Source organism: Musca autumnalis, unplaced genomic scaffold, assembly GCF_047663935.1.
Source record: "Musca autumnalis isolate F117 unplaced genomic scaffold, ASM4766393v1 scaffold_5, whole genome shotgun sequence".
Lineage (NCBI taxonomy): Eukaryota > Metazoa > Arthropoda > Insecta > Diptera > Muscidae > Musca > Musca autumnalis.
Genome location: NW_027412088.1, coordinates 112,153,760 through 112,172,990, shown reverse-complemented (window position 1 = coordinate 112,172,990; position 19,231 = coordinate 112,153,760). Strand labels below are relative to the sequence as shown.

Sequence of the window (19,231 nt, the reverse complement as noted above, 5' to 3'; positions counted from 1 at the left end):
TTTTTAAAGAGAGCCTCATTCAGCGCCATTTTTGTTTAAAGAGAAGTGAACATTTTACAACTTTTTTGTGTACGGGAACGGGTTTTCGGGTAAAATGTGTAAAAGTCGTAAAAATTTTAAAAACTTTTTAGTTCTGGAACAAAGCTAATGTTATCGTAGTAATAGTAGCTTCTTGTAGGTTCTGGAACAGAGCATATAATTGTGTTGGTGAAAAAGGTTTGTATCTTTGCTATTGTCGGATCTAAATTGTCTGGTGTAAACATCACAAATAGTGGCCACACTGAAAAAAAAAACGATAACGATAGGAATAACTCGATTAGTTCAAAATCGAATCGTGGAAATGAAGGAACAGCTAAGAAAAGAGAAAAGAAAGAAATAAGCAGAAGACATACATGTTGATGTTGTTTTGGACATTGGACTGTCAAAAATATTTGTTGTAATGTCAAAAAATGTCAAAACCAAAAGTAGAAAACAAAATTATTAATGAAAAATTTGGTATACTATTTAAAGAATATTTTGAATAATGTTCTGAATGAAGTTTCGTTTAAAAAAGTACTAATCAGCGCATTTTTTGCAACATATTTTTTTGTATAATTTGACATATCAAATGTCCACTGCGAATGTTTGTTGTAGCAGATTGCTTTTGAAATACTTTCTTGTTCAATCTGCTTTCGAAGTGGTACAACAAATGGCACGAACTTGTTGACTTTTAGTTTACTTTTATTTGCTCTTCCTTGCTGAGCTTTTCACGGATTGAAAGAAGGTTACGTGTTATTTTTTCGAAAGGAATTTCGTGTTTATTATTGGAAATGGGCCAGATATGGTTACACTGATCCATATGTTTACGAATATACGTTCAAAAATAGATGAAAAGGCAAAAACAAAAAGTGAAATTTAAATTGAATATTAATGCGACATGGCCAATATGCGATAATTTAGTTATCAACTTTACGCAAGCATAACAATTAAGTGAAGTGGTGAATGACTGAAGATTGCAATTGTAAAAAGAAAGTTTGACGAAATGTGATAACAAATATTTAACGAATTGTATTTAAACTAAATGATATTGTGTATCTTCGGTCAAATTTTGAAGTTATATTATTAACAGACCAATGTCGTATTTGGCTTATAGTGTAACTGTGAAAGTTTTTATTTATAACATGGACATTAATACTCAAAAAACACTCCCTCTTCGCATATTCTAACTGGAAAAATAAAAATTGTTTCAGGCAACACTTGTTTGTATCGTTCGTCCCGGTCCACACTAGAGTGATTTCATTGAAAAAATTGCATGAAATTATGCGTCTCTAGATCGACCTCCATTGTAGAGTAAAATCATAACATTGCTGTAGTGGGGAATTCGATTTAAGAACACCTAATATCATGAAATTTTTTAATGAAGTTCACGCTAGTGTGGACTTTAGAACACTGATACCCCGCTTGCACATAACTGGACTTAATAAACCCACTGGGTTTCAAATGTCAATACCATAGCGCAAACATCAACGGTCTGTTCCAGAACTGCAAGAATCTAGTAATTTTTACTATTTTTAAAGCCGATAGCCGTAGTCGCTAGTGCTTTTCCCTATAAGTTTATTATAATTTTTAATTGTAATAAATATTTAAATAAATAAATAAAAAAATCCTATTTTTTCCGATAACATAAAGGAAAAAGAAAAAATGTTATCGTAGTAAAAAATAGCAGCTTCTTGCAGGTTCTGGAACAGAGCACAAGTAATTCCTCATAAAGCGGGGTACACACGATCAGTTTAAAATTTAAAAATACGAAATTTCCGAAATGTCAAGACCCATAACTCGGGAAGTATGGACTTCCCCCCGCAAAATTATATTACGTTGGTATCAGGGTCCCAAGGGCTACCTATGCACCGTGGATCCACTTGTATGGAGAAAGTGGCCAAAAATATTTAGAGTGTAAAAATCAAGCCAATGCGCCGGTTACAGCTTTGTGCTGCCGCGTAGTGTGCTTTAAGAAACCACGAGCGTAACATTCTCCCCCCTTTCCCCTCTGGAGGGGGTATACGGTAAGAATTGTTTATGTTGTTAATACAAAATGACATGAACTAAGGTCCCGATGCAAAAATAGGCTTGGGGAGACAAAACAATCTCCAAAACAACATAAAATCCAATTAATTTAGCGGATTAAAAAAATCAACATTTTTGTCTGAAAATTGGTACAATGTTTAATATAGATCTTATAGCGTTCTTCCTGGAAGGCACGTATCGCCAACGTAAAACAACTTTGGAAGAAGAATTCTTCATCTTGCCACTGATGCCAATTATGTTAATGTACGTGGTCAGATAACAGAGTTAGCTAACATATCCATAGAAACCCTATTCTAGGGCAGCTTTAGTTAGCGGCCCACCATTTATAGTCTGGCACTAGATGACAGCTGTTTTTAACCTACTTTGGAAAATTATTCTCGAGGTGGGCACTAGTGGCCATCATGACTAAAACCTTAGGTCAAATTTAAGTATATGATCGAATTGGCATTACAAAATACACTAAGAAAATATGCAGCTAACTAGAGCTGTGTTCCTTTACTTACCTGAGGTTACCATTTTTACCATTTGTTAACCTGCAATGCGTTCCTTAACCCCGAAAAGTGGCAAAACTGGAAGCAATTTTTAAGAGTGTGAAAGTGGAGAGAGGGCGAAAATGGCTTTCTCTTCTACCACAGGCTACCAGCAAAATTTCTGCAGGTAAGAAATTGCAGAACTGATTTTTCGACTTTTGTTTGACGACTATTTCACAATATGTGTGTTCGTTTACTCAACATTTGTACAAATTGTTACTGGATGTTGTTCGTTTACTCTACAGTACAATGCAAAAGACCTTAGCCGATTACCAGAAGTTACTGAACTTGTACGAATTTGTACAAATTGTTGAGTAAACGAACACACCCAATGAAAAAGAAAATGGACGAAGAAAAAGTCGAACGCTGACAAAACTAAGTCTTCTGCCAGACTATGAAAATTTTCATTAAAATGTTTTGAGCTTATGGGTAAGAAGGGAGTAAGAGAGCTCCTTCACCTCCGCTCTCTCCTAAAAGCTAAAATATTTTCATGTGTTATTTTCAGTGTCTGGCACAAGAGTAAATTAAATACTGTGAAATAGAAGACGAAAATTGATTTTTTTTATGTTTCTTTTTGACATTGCTGCCAGATCTACCATTTTTCTGTTCCTTTACTTTTCTGGTAAAAATGTTCATGAGAGAGCAATTTTAACACTTTTCTCTTTTACCACCCTTACCATTAAAAAAGTAAAGGAACAAAGCTTAGAATTCCACAACACGCTAAAACACTATTTTTTAATGAAAATTAAGCTATTACCTGATCCTTTAAAATCCACTATAATATTTTGCTATACGTATTAGTTTCGCTATATTTTGAATATATTTATTTGCACTTAAAATATAGGTTGTACTCACAACAACAAATATTAGTCAAATGTTCCGAATTTCGTTCGTTGTTAGTCCCAATTTACATTAGGCGAGTTTACTTGCGGCAATTGTCAGTTTGAGGGAGAGAGAGGTGAGGCATATGGTAACCCTTTGCCTCTCAGCCCCCTCTCTCACCTACAAACTGACAATTGCCGCAAGTAAACTCGCCTAATGTAAATTGGGACTTATGAAACAAAAACAAAGTCCCAATTTACATTGGGCGAGTTTACTTGCGGCAATTGTCAGTTTGTAGGTGAGAGAGGGTGCTGAGAGGCAAAGGGTTACCATATGCCTCACCTCTCTCTCCTACAAAATGACAATTGCCGCAAGTAAACTCGCCCAATGTAAATTGGGACTAATATATTTTTATTGTCATAGCTGTCAGAGTTGCCAGATGTTGTACCAAAATTTTGACATGGGTGGACCCACTGTGCTGGTAATTTCGGACCGATCCGAGATGTGTTCCTAAACGACACTTGTTCCGAAAATGTTGTTGGCGTTAGCCGAGATTTGTTCCTGTCCATAGGAGAAAGTCTTATAACCCGGTTACACTTAACCGGATTAACCCAGTGGGTTTGGATTTCAAATGTCAATTCCATAGCGCAAACGTCAAATAAATCTTCTCGAAGTGGGTTATCCCGGCAAAAGACTCTAGTGTAACCTTACTATTAAATGTGAGAGAAAGTCTATGAAACAATTTCGATATAAACTAAACCCAGTCCAAACATTCAACCAGTTCCCGATTGAGATAACCACCACTTGTTGTCTGCATGAAATCCAATGGATTTCAGATGAGTTTTCATTTGACGTATGTAGACGCAAAGGAATTGACAGTTGAAATCGAGTGGATTTCGTAAATGTAAAGCAAGCATTATTACACCATTTTACACCTGTTCAGCTCGCTATTTTTAAGTGTTGTTTGTAAAATGAGAAAGTGTAATAGATCAGAAGAATAGCCGCAAACCACAATTAAATATCATTCAAGTTTAAAAATATTAGTTTTTTATTCATTTTTATGTAAGTTTAGTATTGTGCTAAAAATCATTTAAGGTAACATTATGGTTACATAAATTTATATTTACACTTGTGTTTCTGTTAAAATCAAATGGGTTTATAATCTAAATCTTTAGATGTTTCACAAGTACTTACATACATATGTATGTGTGTATACGTATGTACATTAGGGCTATAACCAAAAAAATACCACCACATAGCCGTGTAGAGCATGGAAAACTATTATGAAATACGGCGTCAATTTTTCTCTATCGCGAAAAAAGTTTCCGCACCAAATGCATTGAAGTTCAGTAATGCATTTTTTTAATTTTAGCTGTTATGACAACATATTTGCTTTTAATTAAAATTGTTATTTTTTTGTAATCTAATTTAAAATCATTATCAAAGCGTTCTGGACCAATTTGTTCTCAAATCGCGCCATTTCGGAGCATTTTATGAATTTTTGACACTATTGCAGTTTTTGCTTTTTCTTTATAAACTCGTGAATTTTGTGTTTATATTTTTTGTACCTATTGGACAAAAGAATATGGGATCATTTGCAACGAAGTCGCGAAAGTTACAGGCTGCTTTTGTTGACTTTGCCTGTGAGAATCAGATATGTTTTTTACAAAAATACAACACCAGTACCACGTGGGGAATTTTGTCCTAATAATGAAAACGCGTTTCTAAGATCGATTCGGTGAAAAAAGTTTCCGCGCCGACTGTAATTACTAAAACCCTTTTGATATTTTTTCTACTTATAATTTTAAATTTGCTTTGTTTGAATAAATATTCATAGAAAAAATACAATTCTCACAGGCAAAGTCATTAAAAACTGTCTGTAACTTTCGCGAATTTGTTGCAAATGACACCATATTCTCTTGTCCGATAGGTACAATAAATATAAACATAAAATTCACGAGTTTATAAAGAAAAAGCAAAAACTGCAATAGTGTCAAAAATTCATAAAATGCTCCGAAATGGCGCGATTTGTGAACAAATTGGTCCAGAACGCTTTGGTAATGATTTTAAATTAGATTATAAAAAAAATAAAAAATTTAATTGAAAGCAAATATGTTGTCATAACACCTAAAATTAAAAAATGCATTACTGAACTTCAATGCATTTGGTGCGGAAACTTTTTTTGCGATAGAGAAAAAATTACACCTTTTTTCATAATAGTTTTTCATGCTCTACACGGCTATGTGGTGGTATTTTTGATATTTGCAAAAAAGTACAAAAAGTTATATCCCTAATGTACATAGTTAACTTGGCTAAGTAAAACTGGTTTTTAAATTCTCTTGCAGTGTGAATGAATGGCCGCCGACTGATAACAGAACAGAGACAGAGGATGTCGTGTCAAGTTCATTAACATCAGTTCGAAATGTCTGCATTTTGTAGTCTATAATCTCTTTTATGTTGTTTTTTTTTTAAGTAAAAACTAAAGAAACCCAGTGTGTGAAGGGAATAAAATTAAAAGATTGCTAATTATAACTGATGTACTTTAGTATTTTACAGTGGGCTACTGATGTATCGCAATATACATATTTTAAAGAGGCTTATAGTACGTTTACATTTACGAAATCGAGAAGATTTCAAATATGTAGAGGATAAACTCACTTTACACATGCACCTAAAACAAGTACATAATCGTTATAACTTCTGTGAAGGAACCGACGGAATTGGTCGCTATAGACAATATGTTGTTAAAGCGATATTTGTGAAAGTACGAGTCTACATTACACGGCTTCCAACTCTTTTTGCTGGGATATATCCAATGGAACTTGACCATTTTATTAAAAGCTGTTTGATGTAAATACGTTTTAAAACAGCTTTTTCCAATACAGACAGATCTAAAACAAGTAATCGTTATAACTTCTGTTAAGGAACCGTCGGAATTGGTCGCTATAGACGATATGTTGTTACAAGCGATATATGTTTTGTGTGGGCTATAAAGTGCTGCAGAAATTTGGGATATGTCGTTATAAACGATGACGTTATTAGCGATTTCAACTGTATTTGGGGCAAATACGTCATTTATTAGACAGGTTTTTTTGGAATTGACAAACAAAATGATACATGTTTTGTAAAATCTGTAAGATGTAAATTCGGCTATACAGTGAAATCACGAGTCTACATTGCACGGCTTCCAACTCTTTTTGCGGGGATATATCCAATGGAACTTACACATTTTATTAAAAGATGCTTGATGTAAATACGTCTTAAAACACCTTTTTCCAATACAGACCGATCTTAATTCCGTTTATTCTTTTCCAGTGTTAAGTAACGTATGAAAAGTGTTGTCGAATTAATTGCAAGATAAAATGTTTTGTCAAATACAGCGTTTCGTGGTGCCAAAAAAAGCAAAATGAATATTATTTTTCATTCCTATAAGCTTTTAATAAGAATCACGCGACACCCTTTTTTGGCAAAACGAAACACAGTGCCCACCATGATACGTTTTATCTGCTTTCGGCCTAGGAAAAGTGTGTCGTATTATAGAAACAAACGATATTCTCAGTTTATGTAATGCATAGTGTTGGATTTTTAGTACTTTTCTTTCCATACATATACAAAAAATATGGATAGTACAATTTGTTTTTTGCTCAGTGTAAAAAAGTTGTTTACTTCACAGTGTGTTTTGTATTGGTCAATAGTGCAATAACATAATTATTTGCTAACTCATTAAAGAACACAGAAACAAATGTATAAATAAGCAAATTCGAAGAAAAAAAAAAACAAAAAATAAATAATATATACATATATTTTACAGATCTTATGTTCGGTGCCAAACAAACCAACGAGCTATTCTAAATCCAAATTTCATATGAAAGGTGTTAACAAATAATTACCTATATTGTATACAATTTTCGTGCTTGTGTAAACAAAATTTCAAATTGCATTCTAAACAAGAAATACAACCGTCCGGCAATCAACCTAAATAAATAACATGGCCTCCAAATCAGGAATAAAACGATTTATATATCTATTTGATATAATCTGCATAGTAAGTATTTAATTTGAACTACTGTAATAAATAAATTCTAAGTTATCAATTTTAAGTTATTTTCAGGATATTGCATTTTACTTATTTTTCATTATCAATATAGTAAAGCCGAAAAAAGTTAAAACATTTCGTCAATGTGTTCGGAATATGCATGGCATTCTGACTAAAACTTACTTTGCACCATAATATAAGTAAAGAGGTAGATCTAGATGAAAACAATATAAAGAATACTGGTTTTTCCTGAATTCATATATCGTCAAAATCAATCAACACAAATGCAACAAGTGGGTTTGTTTATACTATTTTTTTGGGCATTTTATAAAAAAACGCGAAAAATTAATGAAGTGCCAAAGTTTCTCCACATAATCGAATTGTGGATATGATGCAATGATTTTGCAATGCAATGCTGAAAAATTTCTTCAATACAAATGTTCTAAAAACAAATTTAAAAATCGCTGAATTCGATTGTTTTTATAATTGTTTGCCATATTATTCAAACGGCACACACATATGCTCTGTTCCAGAACCTGCAAAAGCTACTATTTTTTACTTCGATAATATTTTTTCATTTATGTTATCGAAAAAATGTTAAAAATTAGTAGATTCTTCCAGTACTGGAACAGAATAATATATAGATAGATTGTGTATATAATTTTGAAGTTTTAGGAACACTCCAAAGGAAAAAAAAATATATTGACAGAAAGCATCATAGAACAATTACCAGGGTAGATGCATCACGGAACAAACAACACCAAAACCCTCTAGTTGTACAGTTAAAATGTGAACATTTGTTGTGTCTTTGTATGAGAATTCAATTTACAACATCTTTTACAGCATTCGATTCGATCGAGTATTTGCTGGTGAAGGAAAAAATCGATCTATGAAAACCTAGGTGTTCTTCAAAGACCATTAGTCCGAGTTTACACGTTCAAAGTTAATGGGAAAGAAAATTGAGTTTTTGGGTGAAAGCGGGGGAAGAAACAGTATCGGGGGCTCTTTCCTCTCCCCTCTCTCCCAAAAACTCAATTTTTCATTCCCATTAACTTTGAACGTGTAGACTCGGACTTAAGAATGTAGATGGTAAAAACTGTGCTTATTTAAAGCAAAAATCGAAAAATTAAACCTTTGTTGAATTCGTTAAACAATACTTTGGGTAATAATTTTGAAATGAATTTTTGCTAGAAAATTCTGCAATTTTTTTATTTTCGTTTTTGACACTTTTGTAACACATTGCTATTTAAAAATACTCGACCGAATCGAATGCCGTAATTAGACCCCTTATTTTGCCAGTTAAAGTTCGATCAGCTGGGCTGATGCATCTACCTTGGTAATTGTGACATTACCCGCACCTGAAACAAGTACTTAGGACAAGTACACAGTCTTACATAAGTATATATACGTCCTCTATTTTACATATACATATTCTATAAATTTCACAACTTAAATGACGCATGTTTCACCAATTCGTAATGACATTTTCATTTCATTCCAGACATACTATTTTTAGACTGATAAAAAAATAAATAATTATTGTAAGATGCACACAAACAACATCAAATGTTCAACATTTTAAGTGGGTTACACACTATTAGTTTTTAGGTCAATTTTTCGGAAATATCGATTGTTGTCAAACTGTCCCAAACAATTTTGTGGTTGCCTGATGATTGGCAAAAATTAACGGCCACACTTGCAAGCAATCGAAATTTGAGCAAATTTATTCATGACTTTCATTACTTGTTCGAGTAAATCTTTATTCCTAGTCATTTTATCATTTATCTACGGGTACTTTTTTGTCGATTGCATTCAATCTAAATTTGAAGAAAATGGTCAATTATTTCACTACTTCACTTGGCTCATGCAAATGAAACAATGAAATCATTACATTATATGCCTGTTCCAGAACCTGCAAGAATCTACACTTTTTTGCTACGATAACAATTTTTCCATTATGTTATCGAAAAAAAATGGCAAAAATGTGTAGATTCTTGCAGTTCTGTAACAGACCAAATATGGAACCACTAACATTTATTTTGCTGGATTATATAAATTAGGATATTATAGTACGTTTACATTTATGAAATATTCATGATAGCCCTGATTATGTTTTCCGTCGACAAGTGCATGCTTCCTGGCATACTGGTCCAAAATTTATACGATGACCCACTGAAATGACTGTGGGCGCCATATCTATAAATATGAATCCAAAAATAAGACCCCCTTCTATAATGGTCGGTCCATTCCTTTAAGTACCTCCTTCGCAACACTTTTGATCTTAAATCATAATCCACATTTTTGTCGACAAGTGCAAATGTCCAAAGAGGGTCACAAAATTCTGAAAATACCGTAAATACATTGGATCTGTCCGTAGATGAAAGTGCATATCTCTGTCGGCAAAGCCTGACTTATACTTTTTTACTTGTTTTTTTTTTATGATATAACAGGTTTTGGAATGTACATTATAAATACTTCTTCCCTAAATGTTTGGAAAATTGCACATATTGTTGAATCCATAGACTACTCGACAAGTAGTGATTTGTTCAATTGCTCAAACATAGAGTACATAATTTGTTTGATTTTGGGGTGTATGACCTACTGCGTTATGGGAGGGATTCATTATTAAGACCTCGGCCGGCTTTCGCGTTTAAGTAATTTGTGATAAAATACAATAATTGGATTCCATTTTGCGCAAAAGTTTAGCTTAAGGACTGTTTTCCGTTCCGTCCTTGTCTTCCCTATTAAAACATTATATTTTTCTTGTGTGGTAGGGAGTATTAGAACAATTGATATTACTTACTTACTTAGCTGGTGCATTACAGAACATTTGTTCCATAGACCGAACTATGAAAATATCTCCAAATTTCTCTGTTTAGTGCTTCGCTTTCCGGAATACCGCGCCTTCTAATCTCTTCATCCACTTGTTTGCGCAATCTATGCCTGCCAATTCTGCGTGCACCGCCATGCGGCCCGAATTTATACGCCTTTTTAGCGAGTTCATCATCGCTCATTCTTATGATATGGCCTAGCCAACGTAATCGCTGCATCTCGCTACGGTTATCTATACTGATGTCGTTGTATAGCTGATACATGCGACGCCGATATTCACCGTTAACGAAGATTGGTCCGTAGATCTTTCGAAGGAATTTTTCTCTCAAACACGCCAAGCACTGCCTTATCTGCTTGCGAAAGTGCCCAGGCTTCGGAACCATAATCTGCACGGGAAGTATCAGTGTTTTGTAAAGCGTTATTTTTGTTTGACGAGTTGTGACTTGGCTTTTAAAGTGCTTACCTAAGCCAAAGTAGCATCTGTTGGCCATTACAATTCTTCTTTTTATTTCACAACTGATGTCGTTTGTTGTGTTTACAGCGGTGCCGAGGTATACGAAGTCTTTTACTACCTCAAAATTATAGGAACCAACTTCTACAGTTGGTCCGAGATCAATGGACGCATTGCGCGTCGACACACAACAATTGATATTGGGTATTTATGTTTGTCATTACACATCAAATCCCTAATAAAAGCCACTGAAGATCTCAGAAACAATTTAAGAGATTCACTACCGTATATTGTTGGATCACAGTAATGCATTTGACACCGTGAATCATTCTACTCTATTATCTAAACTTGAAAAGTTTTTAATTTCTTATCATCAGCGCGTCGACTTATTTATAAATTCCTATGACAGTAATCGCACACAAATCGTTTCTGATGATAATACTTTCTCGCCACCATTATCAATAAGTCCTCGTTTACAATTTTGTATTTAGACCCTCAGCATTTATGCTAACGAGGGTGTATATACACTTTCATACGGACAAAATGTGCCTCATCGAAATAATGGTTATTGTTGTTGTAGCAACATTTAAACCTACGTTTAATGCTGGTTTGGCCAGCCGCTGGCCGAAACACTATGGTTCCGATTCAATCCGGTACGAAAGAACCCGCTGACGTGGGTTGGACGAAATGTGTTTCAGACAATTTGGAGTCGATTTAGCCTTGTCCGTCCGTCTATCTGTCTGTCTGACTGGCTGGTGCGCACGATAACTCTCGAAAGTATCAACCGATTCGGTCCAAAATTTAGCTTTCGTAATATTTTGTCCAAATTTAGTTTAAGCTCAAAGATGGGTTATATCGAAGATGGGTTTATGTTTTGATAAAACAACTTTTACTTTTGGTATTTTTTTTTTTATTTATTACTTTAGTAGCAATATGGATAGAGGAAACTTAAAAGGGAAGACAAAGAAATAACTTCAGGGCTATTGGTGAACGTTTTACTTGTTAGGTGCCAAATCAAAGTGGAGTGACTGGACCGTCATCAATCCACTTTAATGTTCCTGGAGATCCCACAACATTTAACTTGTTTTTGTTATTCGTTTTGTATTATTAACAATTGTTGTAACCACTACAAACTTATTGTAAGATTTAACTAATCTCCGTGCAGACGTTGTTTTATTTCCCGATACGATTTGTACCCAATAAAACAGGGTTCGTCTTAGATTGAGATTCTACATGCTTTATTTAATTTATTACTCTTATTCACAACCGACTTTAACTACTAATCACACAGCTTTCCTTCTCTATTAAGCACACAGCTTACCTTTACTTCTTTAACCGACTGTTCAGTTTGACGTCTCAAACACAACTGACTCGCTGTTGAGAATTAAAATCTAAAAATGTATCGTGTACAGTAGTTTTGACTTAGCTGCCAAAACAAGTTTTGCACACATTTTGTGGCAGCAAAGCGAATTTCGCATATTTTTATCTGCCAAAAAGTGGCAGTTATCCAATCCGCTCACCTGCCAAAGAATTGGCTCTTCATGTAATATTCAGCTTCAGATTTCTTGATATCCGAAAAATATTTGGAGAGGAATAGTGAAAAAATAAAAACATGCAATCAAAAAGCTTATGTAGCATCAGCTGAAAGAACCAAAATGGAATTAAATAACAATTATTTTCGTAATATTTGCTTCCACATCTGTCATTCAATTTCTGTTTCAAAGAAAGTGATGTTAACTTTTTCTTTGTATTATAGCAACAATCTGCAGGTGACGCAATAAATATGTCTTGAATCTGCAGATGTGATATGAGAGAAGTCTCCCTTGGCCCTTCTGGGATGTTTGTGGAATAATTAATAATTATTATTAATTATTATTTTAAGGCCGTAGAAAGAGTTCGTTAAAATGCGTTAATTTTAGGTGCATTACGATAACTTTTAAATTTAAGTCCCAAGACACAAACCACGCAGTTGGCAGAGCGTTAGCAGCGCATAACATTAAAGCTATTGCAAAATTGATTTTGCTACAAAATCGAATTTATTTACTAAATTCAACCTAAAAAGGATCAAAAAGGACTCTTTTTACTAATTTCTATTGTTTACCAAGTAATCCTGGCTCTATAGTTATTTACAACCTGTATGTAATAACAGAAGTATAGCGATAGGTCATTTGCGTACTACGTCCACAAGGACAAAATAGATACCAATGGAAAGCTCTTGAAGAGTAGCATCTACTGAAATTATAGTCAAAAAGTTCAGCTAGTTTTCCAGATATTTGACCATTTTGGGAGGTTAACCTTAGTCAGGACGATTATTCTAACTCCTGCGTCCGCAAGGACAATTCTGCATGGTCACAGAGGGTACTAATGGAAAGCTATTGATGAGTAGCATCTACTGAAATAATAAAACAGTCGAAAAGTTCAGCTAGTTTCCGAGTTATTTGACCATTTTGGCGGTAACCCTTAGTCAGGACGATTATTCTAACTCCTGCGTCCACAAGGACAATTCTGCATGGTCAAAGAGGGTACTAATGGAAAGCTATTGATGAGTAGCATCTACTGAAATAATAAAACAGTCGAACAGTTCAGCTAGTTTCCGAGTTATTTGACCATTTTGGAGGTAACCCTTAGTCCTGACGATTATTCTTACTCCTGCGTCCGCAAGGACAATTCTGCATGGTCAAAATGGGTACTAATGGAAAGCTATTGATGAGTAGCATCTACTGAAATAATAAAACAGTCGAACAGTTCAGCTAGTTTCCGAGTTATTTGACCATTTTGGAGGTAAACCTTAGTCCTGACGATTATTCTAACTCCTGCGTCCGCAAGGACAATTCTGCATGGTCAAAATGGGTACTAATGGAAAGCTATTGATAAGTAGCATCTACTGAAATAATAAAACAGTCGAAAAGCTCAGCTAGTTTCCGAGTTATTTGACCATTTTGGCGTTAACCCTTAGTCAGGACGATTATTCTAACTCCTGCGTCCGCAAGGACAATTCTGCATGGTCAAAATGGGTACTAATGGAAAGCTATTGATGAGTAGCATCTACTGAAATAATAAAACAGTCGAAAAGTTCAGCTAGTTTCCGAGTTATTTGACCATTTTGGGAGGTTACCCTTAGTCAGGACGATTATTCTGACTCCTGCGTCCGCAAGGACAATTCTGCATGGTCAAAGAGGGTACTAATGAAAAGCTATTGATGAGTAGTATCTACTGAAATAATAAAACAGTCGAAAAGTTCAGCTAGTTTCCGAGTTATTTGACCATTCTGGCGTTAACACAAAACAACAGTTTTGATTTTTTTCTATAGAAAAAAATTCACAAAACCACAGTTTTGATTTTTTTGGAGCAGGATGAATGCTTGAACAGGATTCGAATCGGTCTGATATTTTTACCACAGATAGGGCTTGCAGTGCTGATAACGCCAAAAAATATATCATGGGCAGGAAGTCTATGCTTCCCGAGGTATAGGCCCTCAAAGTTCAAAAAATCCCTTGGTTTTGAAGATATGTTTAGTTTACCTCCAAAATATTCAAATAACTCGGAAACTAGCTGATCTTTTCGACTGTTTTATTATTTTAGTAGATGATACTCATCAATAGCATTCCATTGGTACCCTTTTTGACAATGCAGAATTGTCCTTGCGGACGCAGGAGTTAGAATAATCGTCCTGACTAAGGGTTAACGCCAAAATGGTCAAATAACTCTTAAACTAGCTGAGCTTTTCGACTGTTTTATTATTTCAGTAGATGCTACTCATCAATAGCTTTCCATTAGTACCCATTTTGACCATGCAGAATTGTCCTTGCGGACGCAGGAGTAAGAATAATCGTCAGGACTAAGGGTTACCTCCAAAATGGTCAAATAACTCGGAAACTAGCTGAACTGTTCGACTGTTTTATTATATCAGTAGATGCTACTCATCAATAGCTTTCCATTAGTACCCTCTTTGACCATGCAGAATTGTCCTTGCGGATGCAGGAGTCAGAATAATCGTCCTGACTAAGGGTAACCTCCCAAAATGGTCAAATATCTTGAAAACTAGCTGATCTTTTCGACTGTTTTATTATTTCAGTAGATTTTACTCTTCAAGAGCTTTCCATTGGTACCCATTTTGACCATGCAGAATTGTCCTTGCGGACGCAGGAGTTAGAATAATCGTCCTGACTAAGGGTTACCGCCAAAATGGTCAAATAACTCGGAAACTAGCTGAACTTTTCGACTGTTTTATTATTTCACTAGATGCTACTCATCAATAGCTTTCCATTAGTACCCTCTGTGACCATGCAGAATTGTCCTTGCGGACGCAGGAGTTAGAATAATCGTCCTGACTAAGGGTAACCTCCCAAAATGGTCAAATATCTGGAAAACTAGCTGAACTTTTCGACTATAATTTCAGTAGATGCTACTCTTCAAGAGCTTTCCATTGGTATCTATTTTGTCCTTGTGGACGTAGTACGCAAATGACCTATCGCTATACTTCTGTTATTACATACAGGTTGTAAATAACTATAGAGCCGGGATTACTTGGTAAACAATAGAAATTAGTAAAAAGAGTCCTTTTTGATCCTTTTTAGGTTGAATTGAGTAAATAAATTCGATTTTGTAGCAAAATCAATTTTGCAATAGCTTTAATGTTATGCGTTGCTAACGCTCTGCCAACTGTGTGGTTTGTGTCTTGGGACTTAAATTTAAAAGTTATCGTAATGCACCTTGAAAAATGTCCAAAACTGGACCGGTATCCAAGATGAAAGAAGCCTTCTAAATGCTGCGAGAAATAGAGATCTTCAATTAATATGATTTTTTCTATAATATACTTAAGCACACTTATTACTTCAATTTATAAGAAATATTGTATAATCGCATATATCCGAACATCGGATGTGCAAATAAAGAAGAAGAACCGCGAACAGTTTCAATTTTTTAAACTTTACATTAAGTTCATAATTGATTAAATAGTTGCTTATTATACCCTCAGCCTTTAGGCTAAAGAGGGTATTTACACTTTGATACGACCAAAAATGTGCCTCATCGAAATAATGGTTTTAGACCCCAAGTATGTTTGTACGATATCCGTTTCAGACAATTTTGAGTGTGTGTCTGTCTGGCAGGCTGGTGCGCACGATAACTCTCGAACGGATCAATCGATTCGTTTCAAATTTTGGGTATCGAAATATTTTGTGCAGATTCGATTTAAGTTCGAAGATGGGCCATATAGGTCCACTCCTTCAGGTACCTCCCCCACAAATGTTCAAAAATTGTCGCAAAACTTGTGCGCACGATAACTCTCGAAGAGAATAACCGATTTGGTCCATACTTTGCACATCCTGTAACTTCTACCAAATTTAGATGAGGTTCTAATATGGACTCAATCGGTTCGCTCCTTCGGGTACCTCCCACACAAAATTTCGGAAAAGTTCAGTTTAGGACCTGGTCTCGAATCGCTTTGATTTTTGTTTACGCAAGTTGTATTCGCTGTCCTCTATACGACGCTGTAAGTTTCATTAGGGGCAAGTCCATACTTCCTGAGAAAATAGCCTGAAAGTTACAAAAAACCCTATGACACCGTGTGTAGTGGTTGGAGCGCAAGATAACTCTCGAACGGATCTGCCGATTCGGTCCAAAATTTGGCTTGCGTAATATTTTGTCCAAACTTAGTTCAAGTTCAAAGATGGATTATATCGGCCCACTCCTTCCTGTACCTACCCCACAAAAGATCGAAAATGTTCGGAAAATTTGTGCGTACGATAACTCTTGATGGGAGTAACCGATTTGGTCCATAATTTACATATTCTCATGATATCTACCAGATATAGATCAGGTTCGAATATGGACTATATTTGTCCACTCCATCCCGTATCTTCCACACAAAATTTTGTATAAGTTCTCTTTAAGACCTGCTATTGAATCACTTTGATTTTTGTTGAAGCAACTTATATTCGCTGCCTCAATTACGATGGTAAAAGTTGTTTCAGGGGCAAGTCCATACTTCTTGAGAAAACAGCCCGAAGGGTGTAAAAACCCCCTATGGCACCCCCATGGTCTATGTCAGTCCATTCCTTTAAGTACCTTTTCCGCAAAATTTTTGAACTTTAATTCTAATCAACATTTTTGTCGGTTCATACGACCAAAATTTACATAAGTTGTTTGTGAAAAAAGTGTTTCAATTTGCACAGGCTGAGGGTATATCTCTGTCGGCAAAGCCGACTGATACTTTTTTACTTGTTTTTGTTATAAAAATATATGAAAAACAGTGTTAATCCATTATCCGGGAAAATCGATTATCCTCCCATGCCCCCGGTCCCGACCATTATGGATAATCGAAGGTCCATTGTATTTGTAATTTATAATATAACATGAAATACGATGCTCTTATCGGAAAAAAAGCGCAAAGTGGAAGTGTATACATTGCGAAAATAATTTTAATGCGGTTAAAAAACATTAGTTTTATCTAATTATACGCTTACACGCTTTGGCGCCCGAGATAAGCATATTTTCTGACTTTTGTTTCTGAATTTTTAAGCTTGGAGTTTTCTTTAACCAATATGGAAATTTACTAAATGCAGACTATTGTCATTGTATCACTTGTTTATTTAGAAGAATCACTGGAACAACAACAAATATACAATGTATTATTTTCTTTTTATTATGAAAACATATGGCCAAACATTTGATCAATTAACCCATTAATATATAACAATACAATACAATGCATTGCAATAAATGAAATATTGTTTTTGTTTTGTCAATGTCGGGCAATTTATCTTGGAACAGAAACGTTCAGAAGTATTCAAATTGAAATTCTTTGGGTTGAATAAAAAGTGCACATAAATACAAACACGCTAAAATTTCAATATGAACTATATATACATACATATGTAGATATATATACGTTTGTACATGCTTTGAAACAATAAAAAATTGAATTCTATTTTCAACGACATACGTCATTCGATAAAACCTGACATCATTTAAAATTTAAATTAAAAAGAAGAAACATGAAAACAAAAGTTGCAAAACAAATAAGCTCGCATAAATATGTACATACATATATTCATATACATATTTATGTATCTTCATACATACATACATATGTATATGAATCTATGAATGAATAACGTTTTTAATTTAAAATTTATCAAGAATTTTACAACTAACTAATAATATGTATGATTTCAAGGGTCATTCAATTGCCAATTGACACTTGTCGTTTTTTAATTACACAATTCGTATTGCTTCTATATTTTCCTGGCCTTATCATAGATCGCTTAAATTGAACTGTTTTGGAAATATGAATGTATTTCCTGGCCTCGGACCTAACGAAAAGAAGCAAACACAATACTTCTGAAGTTTATAGGTTTTTTTTTAAGTTTTTGGGCAAATTTCTCAGGAAGTATGGTACCGACTGGCTTTTTTGGAGAAATTTGGGTCTTACCTAAACGGATAGAGATATTTTCATAATCGACAGATAATATAATCAGCTTTAAAAACACTACACTTCGGTGTAGTAGTTACAGAGGGATGCAAGGTCCAAATTAAAAATTTGAGTTTTTCATATTTTGCATTATAAACCCCCATTCCCCGTGAATTTTTTCACTTTCTCCCTTAAGTTGCAATGGCGGAAAGACGAAACGCACGGGGAAACTTCATTCATAATAACCCCCAATATGAGTGTTTTTGAGTTTTTCATATGTTCTAACTATTTAAAAAAGGTCAAACACCAATAAACAAACCATAAAAATAAAAAAAAAAAAACAAAATTTCAAGAAATTTTTTCTAAACAATTTTTTTTCCAAAATTGAAAAAAAATACGCCTTGGGTTTTCATAAAATTCATATAACTCTTATAAAAACTCATAAAAGCTATAATTTAAATGGGGTATGGAAAAAACACAGATTTTTACCCATGTAATTTCAAAAAAATTAAAAAAGTGTTAAAAGAACGGAAAGGTTCGTGTACAAAAGTATATATGGGCTGAAAGACGACACTCTCGGGCATCATTCTTTGAAAACGGAACATTGGTCCAAGCTGTTTCTAAAAATTCCAGTCCAGCAAATTTGGATTTTTACTAAAATTTCGTACCTGAGGAAAAATAAAATAACTCACTTCGTGTAAATGCTACAGTAATTTATTGAGACGGTTCTAAAAGACAACAATCCTACCTACCTAACAAAAAATCAATGAACACAAATTTGTACAAACTTTTGTGTTATCGTACAGACCTAATATCTGTTATAGTTTCCGAGAAATATCTATTTCTCTCTCCAGAAATTTGCAAAAATTACGTATTTTCCGAAATTGCGAAAAATGGTCGTCTTTAGAGCACATTCCAATATTTTGACCTAATTTAACAATTTTGACCTAATTTAACAATCAGAGACGACAAAAAATTGGGGTTTTGGCCAGGAAAATCGATCCCTGAACCACTGTTCGTCGTAACTAGGTCCACAAGAAATACTTTATGGAACAAATTTCAAAACGATCCGAGATGAGCTG

The 19,231-nt window shown here is 34.4% G+C and overlaps 1 protein-coding gene across 7 annotated transcripts in view; it reads left to right on the top strand.

The window, feature by feature from the left end:
* Positions 1 to 666: 666 nt before the first annotated feature.
* Tsp42Ef (Tetraspanin 42Ef) overlaps positions 667 to 19,231 on the top strand; it is a 75,525-nt gene continuing 56,960 nt past the window's right edge. Inside the window, exons 1-3 of one of the 7 annotated variants that reach the window (XM_073988172.1) lie at positions 668 to 763; positions 1,716 to 2,042; positions 7,228 to 7,461. In XM_073988172.1, the coding sequence (XP_073844273.1) occupies positions 7,405 to 7,461 (57 nt within the window). In that variant the 5' untranslated portion in view covers positions 668 to 763; positions 1,716 to 2,042; positions 7,228 to 7,404. Of the gene's footprint in view, positions 1,239 to 1,715; positions 2,043 to 2,215; positions 2,722 to 7,227; positions 7,462 to 19,231 lie in introns of those variants that run through there. The other 6 variants (XM_073988170.1, XM_073988171.1, XM_073988173.1 and 3 more) reach the window with 6 other exon arrangements.